This window comes from Mesitornis unicolor, unplaced genomic scaffold, assembly GCF_000695765.1.
Source record: "Mesitornis unicolor isolate BGI_N332 unplaced genomic scaffold, ASM69576v1 scaffold27320, whole genome shotgun sequence".
Lineage (NCBI taxonomy): Eukaryota > Metazoa > Chordata > Aves > Mesitornithiformes > Mesitornithidae > Mesitornis > Mesitornis unicolor.
In genome coordinates this window covers 1-8,164 of record NW_010160700.1, presented here as the reverse complement: position 1 = coordinate 8,164, position 8,164 = coordinate 1, and the positions used below count along the sequence as shown (strand labels likewise).

The 8,164-nt window shown below is 39.3% G+C and overlaps 1 protein-coding gene across 1 annotated transcript; it reads right to left on the bottom strand.

Moving 5' to 3' along the window:
• Positions 1 to 486: 486 nt before the first annotated feature.
• Positions 487 to 6,798, bottom strand: CENPC (centromere protein C; the record flags this gene model as incomplete). The annotated part of the gene is made up of 8 exons (XM_010190786.1): positions 487 to 1,340; positions 2,004 to 2,386; positions 2,990 to 3,193; positions 3,979 to 4,195; positions 4,289 to 4,382; positions 5,195 to 5,295; positions 5,603 to 5,664; positions 6,752 to 6,798. Coding segments are annotated over 8 exons (1,962 nt in total), but the record flags the coding sequence as incomplete, so codon positions are not given.
• Positions 6,799 to 8,164: the final 1,366 nt, after the last annotated feature.

The following is an 8,164-nucleotide window of genomic DNA, read 5'->3' as shown; positions in this document are numbered from 1 at the left end:
TTCCATACTGAACACAACCATATAAAAATAATTTTTAAAAAATTTAAAAAGCGATGCAAAGAACACTGATTAAAAACTCAATGAGACTGGTAAAAAAAAAAAAATCAAACTTCCTCTTTTGCTTACCAATCATTAGTAAAATTGCTTCCACAAAAATAAATATAGCTGAAGAATGAAACTCTGAATTATTTATAACAAAATAACAAACCTGACAGTGACATTATTCTGCATGTGCATGTGCGTGGGTTTCTTAGTTTGTTTTTGAACGGGATCTGCAAGTCAAGTCTCAAAAAAACATTTTAAAAATCCCAGTGCAAGCTTCCTTCTTGTGTAGACACTGGATTGGGCACCCACCTTTGAAAACCGGGTGTTGATTACACCACTTATTTTCTCTATTAGATATTCAACCAGTCTGAAACTGTCACATATTTCAATTCTAATTATCTGCCAAGTTAAACTACACTTGTAAAACATGACATAAAAAGCTTACTGTAGTCCTTGTTGCATATTACGTTTTCTTTTCTTTTTTATTTTCACATCTGAGAGCTTCTGGGGAGGTTTTGCCACGTGCCGTACAGAAGAGCTGTCAGAGTCCATTGCATTTTGAGCGTCTGAGACATCTTCAGTGCTTGAGCTGATGCGTTTAGAGGGTCTACGATGCAGCGTTTTGGTTATGCTCCCTGAAGTCTCAGGTAATGATCGTTTCTTTGCAGAATTCTTCACACTGTCTATTAAATTCTGCAGTGCTTTTACAGGAGTGATGTTATTTGCACTAGCAAGTGACTCCACCGCTTGCAATACATTTTTAAGTTTCTCAGACTTATCCAACTTCTGATCCACAGAAGTCTGTGATTTTCGACGCTGGGGTGAGGTAAACACCTCACTCAATTGTACAGGCTCTCCTTCGAGCCCTTCTTCTCCAGGTTCACTGTCAGAACCCTCCCTGCTTTGCAACTGAGGCTTTTTATCATTGCTTTCCTTGCTAGATTTTCTAAGCTTCTTCCTCGGACTTTTTGCCGAGGCTGCTGTGTCTTTTGAAAGTTTCTGCTTAGCAGGTTTTTTTTTGGGAACTAAATGCTGAGCAGCTTTTGAAGCCGACTGCAAATACTTGGAAGACTTGAGATTCTTTTTTGGACTAACAGTCCGCTCTTGCTGATGCTTAGCTGAGGGCACAGGCGAATCCTTGCTTGGCATCTCCTTTGTTTCACGGTGCTCTGCATCAGGCGCTTTTCTTTTCAATCCAGACGGTGACAACAAAAGTTCTGCGGCTTTTGGTTTCCAGAACTTGCCCTTTTTCTGGTGTGAAGAGCCTTGAACAAGTGCATCCTTTCTAGTTATTCCTATCAATACACAAAACCCTTGGACGTTAGTATCTTTTACCCATTAAAACCTGAAGGAATGTTTTGACATTTCAACACATAAAAATAAAACCAAGGATCATTTTACAAAAAAAGTATCACAGAACCAAATTTTCCCCTGAAGGTTAAAAGAAGGCTTTCTCTAAACTGTAGTGTATGAAAAACTCAGAGCAGAACTTCTGATGTACTTCCAGTATTTCCTAGCAGAAAAATAAAAGGGGCAAAAATGTTACATTCAATCTGCTTTCCAGTTTTCACTGCTTCCTTTTACAAAACCTTTCTCAAATAATTCCTAAAAACTGATCCCTTCCAGTTCAAACCACATTACCTTAAAATCCTTTCTCTGGGGAGAGCACCAAAAGCTTGTGGGTACCTACCTTCTTTGCCTGCTCATAAGAAAAGGCAACACTGCTAACTTAATTTTTAAAGTCCTAACAGGAATGGCTAGGGGAATAAAAAAAACCAGCCAAGACAATAGGTCTCACTGCATCATATACACCCAAACCAAACTCCACAACCGAAACATCATTAGGAACCCATTAACATCTCTCATCTACCGTATTCTCATTTCCCAATAAACCACCATCAAAAAAAAATCCAGTGATACAACCTGGAAGAAGTACAAAGACCTGTTAAATAACTTACCCTTACGAGTACTGCTTTGCCTTGGAGATTTTAGGACCTTTCCTTCAGTGTTAGAGGAGACCATGTCCGATTCTGATGTTCTTTTGGAGTCCTGTACTTGGACATCCAAGTCACGCATTTTCTGTTTACTAAGTGCTTCAACCTCTACTTTTCTGTTCTTCCCTTTCTTACTCCCCGTCTTCACCTTTTCAGAGGGTTGAGATTTCAAAACAGAAGTTGCAGAGCCACCTTTTATTGACTTTTTGTTCTTGCGAGGTATTGAAAACCAAGAATGAACAGATACATCATCTGATTCATCAATTAAAAATTCACATTCGCTTTCTACTTCTATATCTTGATTTTTCACAGGAGGAGGTAACGGTGGTGATATGACAGCTGAATACCTAAAGAAAGGAGGGACGAGGTATTCAAATCATTTGGAGGAAAAAAAAAATGGAGTTTCAATCTTGCAAATCCAGTGGTGACTACAACACCTAAATGTGCTACAAGACATTCCTCAGAATAATTGTTATAAAGTCCATCGTTTATTGTCCTTTATCTTGCAAAAAAGAGTACAAGGCTTGCATTTCCTTTCTTTGGCCTCGCAGTCATACCTCATGATTTCTCAGATGCTGGATAGTCAACTTCCTACCTAAGTGGTCAGACCCATACCTGAAAAAGACTGCTCCATCACTGCTAACTTCGAAATCACAGAAGGTTTTCCTGAGTCCTCCACCCTACCTATCAAAACATCTCAGGCTCAATCTGAAATACCATTCAACAGCTACATACGATTCTACTGGCAGACAAAAGCAAAAGCCGTGTTAGATATTAATAGCATAAAACTTGCAAACAACTATTCAAGCCCTTTCTCAAGGTGTCAGTAATGATGGACTATCCCAAAACAATTGTCCCAGACCACATTTCTAGATACAAGGACATTGGTCCAGCACTCAGGACTAGGTTTTACTAGCAAAGTGTGTGCTATAGTAAGCCTTAAAACAAACCTTTTCCCAGGTATTCCTGTTGTTACAGCTGCTAGGGCAAGGGAAGAGAAAGACAAGTTCCCTTTCCGTACAGAAGACGCAGCACTATGTCCTGTTCCTTGTGCAACAACCTGCTCATCTCTCACAGATCGATGTTCTTCCAAATTTTGAACTTGCACGTGGCTCTTCACTGCAGCGGAAGCATTTTGGTCATCAAAATGTAACCTAGATATGAAAAACATTCACATACGATGCTGTAAATTCTGAGTGTATGTTAAAGTACTGTTTGGATGGACAGGTGCTCTCATTTTCTCCTGTTGACAGTGTCTCACTTGTTATGAATGAGCTTTCTTGGCCGTTTGCTGGAACACAGGGCAGTGGTACTACTTCCCAGCATAGCAGCAAGTGTCCAAATCAATAAAGCAACAGGGGGTCAGCTTGTGAATTTTGCACAAGACAAGTTTCTGATTTAAGGAGAATGTGCTTCAGAAATTGTGTTTCCCAGACCCTAGGTGTACTCTCTTCCCAGTCTCACTCCATCATGTGCCAATGAGACTGCTGCCAGCCCTCTTCTATCCCCTACCCTGGAGATTCAGTCCTCCAGGAAAGCAGATCAGTGGCTGGGACCACTGGCCACTATTGCAGCTGGGCTTCAAATTTTCCAAAGAGGAGATAATGACCACAACTGAAGTTGTTTTACTTCAGCAAACGTTTTGTTAACTTTTAAGGTCAACACTGTCAACAGGATTCACTGAAAAAGTCTGGACTATCTGAGAAGCTGATACTTTTCCTGCAAAAGAAGGAGTTCAACTCTATTCTGACAGGCTTTCTGCACTTGGGTACTGCAATTTTGGGAATTAACCAGAATATTTCATAAAAAACAATGCTGCCCTTTCTAAATCCAGATGTGGAAATCTTCTAAAAACTTTGGAATTTGACTGAAACCACCATGTTTAGTTTACCCTAAAGGCAGGGGGCAGGACGGGACCATCATGTTCAGCTCTACTTACACATGTTCAGGAGAACTTTTCACTTCCTCCACAAGAATGGGTGATCCAAAGGACTCATGATCATCCTCAGAGTCCAAAGGTTTGGCAGGACTGTTGTGCAGTGCCTCGACATCTTTTGATATATCTGTTTTTCTCTTAGATACAGGAGACTCTGTTGGTTTAGAATCAGCTACGTGATCGTGTGTTGCAGGCTTCAGAGGTGATTCAGGTGACCATCCTGCCATATATATTAAATAGGTTTATCTCCTCAAAACCGTACAAAATCCCAAGAAATAGTTACCCCAAAAAGCTTAATAATAGTGCTACCGACCTCTGCTGCTGACTGTTGTTGATGATGATGATGCAGCTGAAGACTCTACAGAATTACTGACTCTTTTCACGGAGTTAGTTAACCCTGCATTTGGCTGTCATGGTCGATAAAGAATAATGAGACAAAGTAAAATATTTGATAGAGCAACAGTATTTTGACAGAAACATAAATTTCTACAAAACACGGCATTATTTCCTTCCCTTAATCCTTACTCATGTGAAGCACAGTTCTACTTTAACAGAACGCTTCAATTTTCTATCATGTAGGACTTAAAAACTAACAGTAAAATTTAAAGAATGGGTACACTATGTACAGTAAAAATCAATCTGCAGCTTTGAACAGACATCCTGCCAGTCCACAAGCAAGCTATTTATTCTTTTCATTAGAATTAATTAATTTAACAATTTAATTCACCTTTATTTAGGCCAGGTTGAGGTTTTGCAAGAATTATTTTGAGATTATACTGTATTCTAACATCAGACTAAAGTAAAAAACCACCATGATAAAGGATGCTTGTTCTCAATGCTGCCGTTAATAGAATATCCTGTTTTTGCAAAAAGACAGTAGAACTAAAACATTAAAACTAAATATACCAACGAGACTCTTTGTATCATTCTGTCAGACAACACTTTATTAAGTCTTTCAACTTGTTTCCACTCTTTAACAAAGTTACAGATATATGAAGTTATTTTACAGGCAACAGCTGTTTATCTGGAGTTGACAAGTCACTTTTATACAAAAATCATCTTTCAATTTTGCTGTCCCTCTGATATCCAAAAACTGCATCTATGTATCTGGACAAGTGATTGAAACCAACCCCAACTGAGTCTGAAAGAGCCACTCCCACTTCCAGCACCTGCTTAAAGCAGAGCGCTTCAAGCTGAGACCATGAGAAATTTAACTCACCCTCTGGCTCTGGATTGAAGTCCTCTTCTCATTTCTGACAACGGGAGTTGAGAAACAGCTTGCATTTGGAGAGCTTACAGTAGTAAGATCAGCACTACAGCCTATAAAGAGAAAACTCTAAATAAAGGATTCTTGGAATTGGCCAGGTTTCATTTTGTTTAACAAGAAAGCAAGCAGCTACTCAGGGAAAATATTACCTCTAGAAGACAGTGAAGACACAGTTTTAAAGGGCTGGGAAAAGGGTGCATATAGACTGTGAGAAAGACTTTATTTTTACCCGTTTTTATCAATTTTATTTTTATTTTTTAATTTATATTTCTTTATCACTAAATATAATACAAGACAGAAATAGGTTTGTTTTTTTTCCTTTAACCAGCAAATTAAGCAAACCACTAAATAAAAGCTTACTTTCAAAACAGTCCTGTATGATTTTCAGCACATTTTGACCTGGTTGTACCTCGATCTTATTTCTAGAAAGAAAAAGGAAAAGAAATATATTTTCAATGAAAAAAGTAAGTGTTCATATCCCAGCAATGTAAGAGTATTACATTTCTTACTATTTAAGATTTTACATTATTATTTCCACAAGTCTCAAACTGAATATATTTTACCTACCATGTCCATGCACAGACACCTGCAAAGCTTGTCTAAATAAGGATTCCAGGAGAAAAAGCCCCACGATTACAGAACACGATGAGAACGAAGAAATACCTCTACATAAAAGAAAGCGTACAACTACTGCAACAGCCCTCAGCTAAACGAGGATGAATAGATTGTTTGAAATAATATTTTACAAAAATCAGTTCTCACGTTATATTGCCTGCAAAATGATCCTGTCCCAGTAGACCCAGAAATTAAAAGTGTAGGCTGCACATCTGCCCCTTCCTTCACACAAGGATTCACCCTCTGCTTCTCTTTCTACCACCTATCCACAGTTACTCTGTGCTTCTGCAAAAGCTTCAGCAGCCAGAATTGGCCTGAGGTATCAAATCTGTAAGCAAGTGAACAGCAAACCTGCTTGGATCACTGTTTCATAGCTCCCCAGGACAAATATAAATGGCAGAAGTGATCCACTTGCTGGACTGTGGTGATCAAAATCAAAGTAACAAGAGGAAAGCCCTGGAGTGTTTCTCCCATAACAAAAAGCTCACTGACTCCTGACATGCCTCTAAGGTAGGCCATAGCATTGCGAATACTCACCTGTAACAGTTACCAGCAAGGGCCAAATAATTCAAGCAGGATTTCACGTGGGCTTCATCTCTCCACCTCCCTAACAACAAAATGTTTGCCCAGACTAATATTTCTGTGCTCGGGCAGCTTAGGTACAGCTGCACCACAGTTTGCTGCCCCAGCGGAGAAATACATGGGAAATCCACGGTGCTTTATCCCCCAGCACAATTTTCTCCTCCCATCAAGAAATACAAGTTGTTTGGGAAACATCTTACAATCAGTTTGATAGGATACACCCAACAGTATTGGCATTAAGCTCTCAGATAAAAACCAACATAACTTTTCCAAACAATCGTATCCACGAATAAAATTTTAAATGTAAATTACCCTTCTCCACGGCAGAATCTTGCTCTGTACTCTTTTTTGAAAAGACTCTGTAAAGAAATAAGGATCAGTTTTCACTAAGCACATTGATACTTGATAGCAAAACAAATAAGCAACCAACTTCCTGCTTCTCACGTAAGCAAGTCTTGAGGATTCTCAACCCATCTGAAAGTAGCAGGAGTTACTGCAGTCATGTTTTTCTTAGAACCCTGCAGTAGCTACAACTCCTGTAACAACTACCAGAAATTCAACTTTCCTCGAGAATCATCAAGCTGCATTTAAAGTCAGATACACTTACAGGAGACATACATGACAGAAATCACAGAGAATGTAAGGAATTAGTTAACAATGCTGGGATGACCACAGAAATACTCTTCTAAGTAAGGAGAAGGAATGAACTACCACAGAAGCAAGTCAGGACATAACTTTTGAACACATCCATTGCTTTCTGAGAAGTGCTTACGCGGAGTCTTACACTGTGTTTGTCACAGGCGAGACTGTGTTGGGAGGCAATGAGAGCACATCAGCTCTTCCGCAGTAAACCTGGAGTCTTGATTAACTCCCAGCACTTGTTCATACACTTGAACCCCATGTATAAATTAAGTCATCAAATACCAGACACGGACTCTGGTCATCTATTACTGCAACTAGAGCAGTCATAATTCAAACAACAGTGTATTACCAGCATTACTCTATCAACAACTGAAACAAAGCCTGCTGAGCTGAGAACAGGCAAAGAGCGTAGAGGATAAAAACAGGAAGGAAGGGCAAGCCAATCAGAGCGCTAAGCAGAGTGCATTTTTTTCCCCATGTGACAAGAAAATGTTTCCAAAAAATATAAATGTTTGACTGAAAACTAGTAATGACCTCTTCATCATTTGTGTAAACTAGAATAGAGTGTATATGCAGCGTGGAGATTACTTACTCCTAACAGAAATCAGCACACTTTTCCTAAGTTTGCTGTACTGACAGTTCTTTACACTTCTTTGGGAATGCCTAAAAATAACCTAAACCTCATAACGATTTATTCCACTGAAAATTTTCAAGAGCAGCTTAAAACAGCAGGGAGAAACTCTAGGTCACGCAGAAAAAAGACTGACTAAAAGTCATCACTTCAGAAAGAGTGCAGAACCAATCACTCCAACTTAAACCTCTTCCCCTTGCAGCAGAGTGCAGTGAAATCAACCAGCAAGCAACCTTCTACATAAAACAATGAAAGATTCCTGTAATGAATCTAGAAGAGCTTTTAAGGGCTGGTTTTTTATTGCTAGACTCATATCCCGCCACACAAACAGCTTTTAAAATCCAAGCTCCCCACATATGTCAGACAGAGGAGGACAGGAGGAAGATGAGCACGTCTCTAGCAGGTCTAGACAAGAGGCACTGGGTGTTTAAACGCTGACCCGCCAAAGGAAG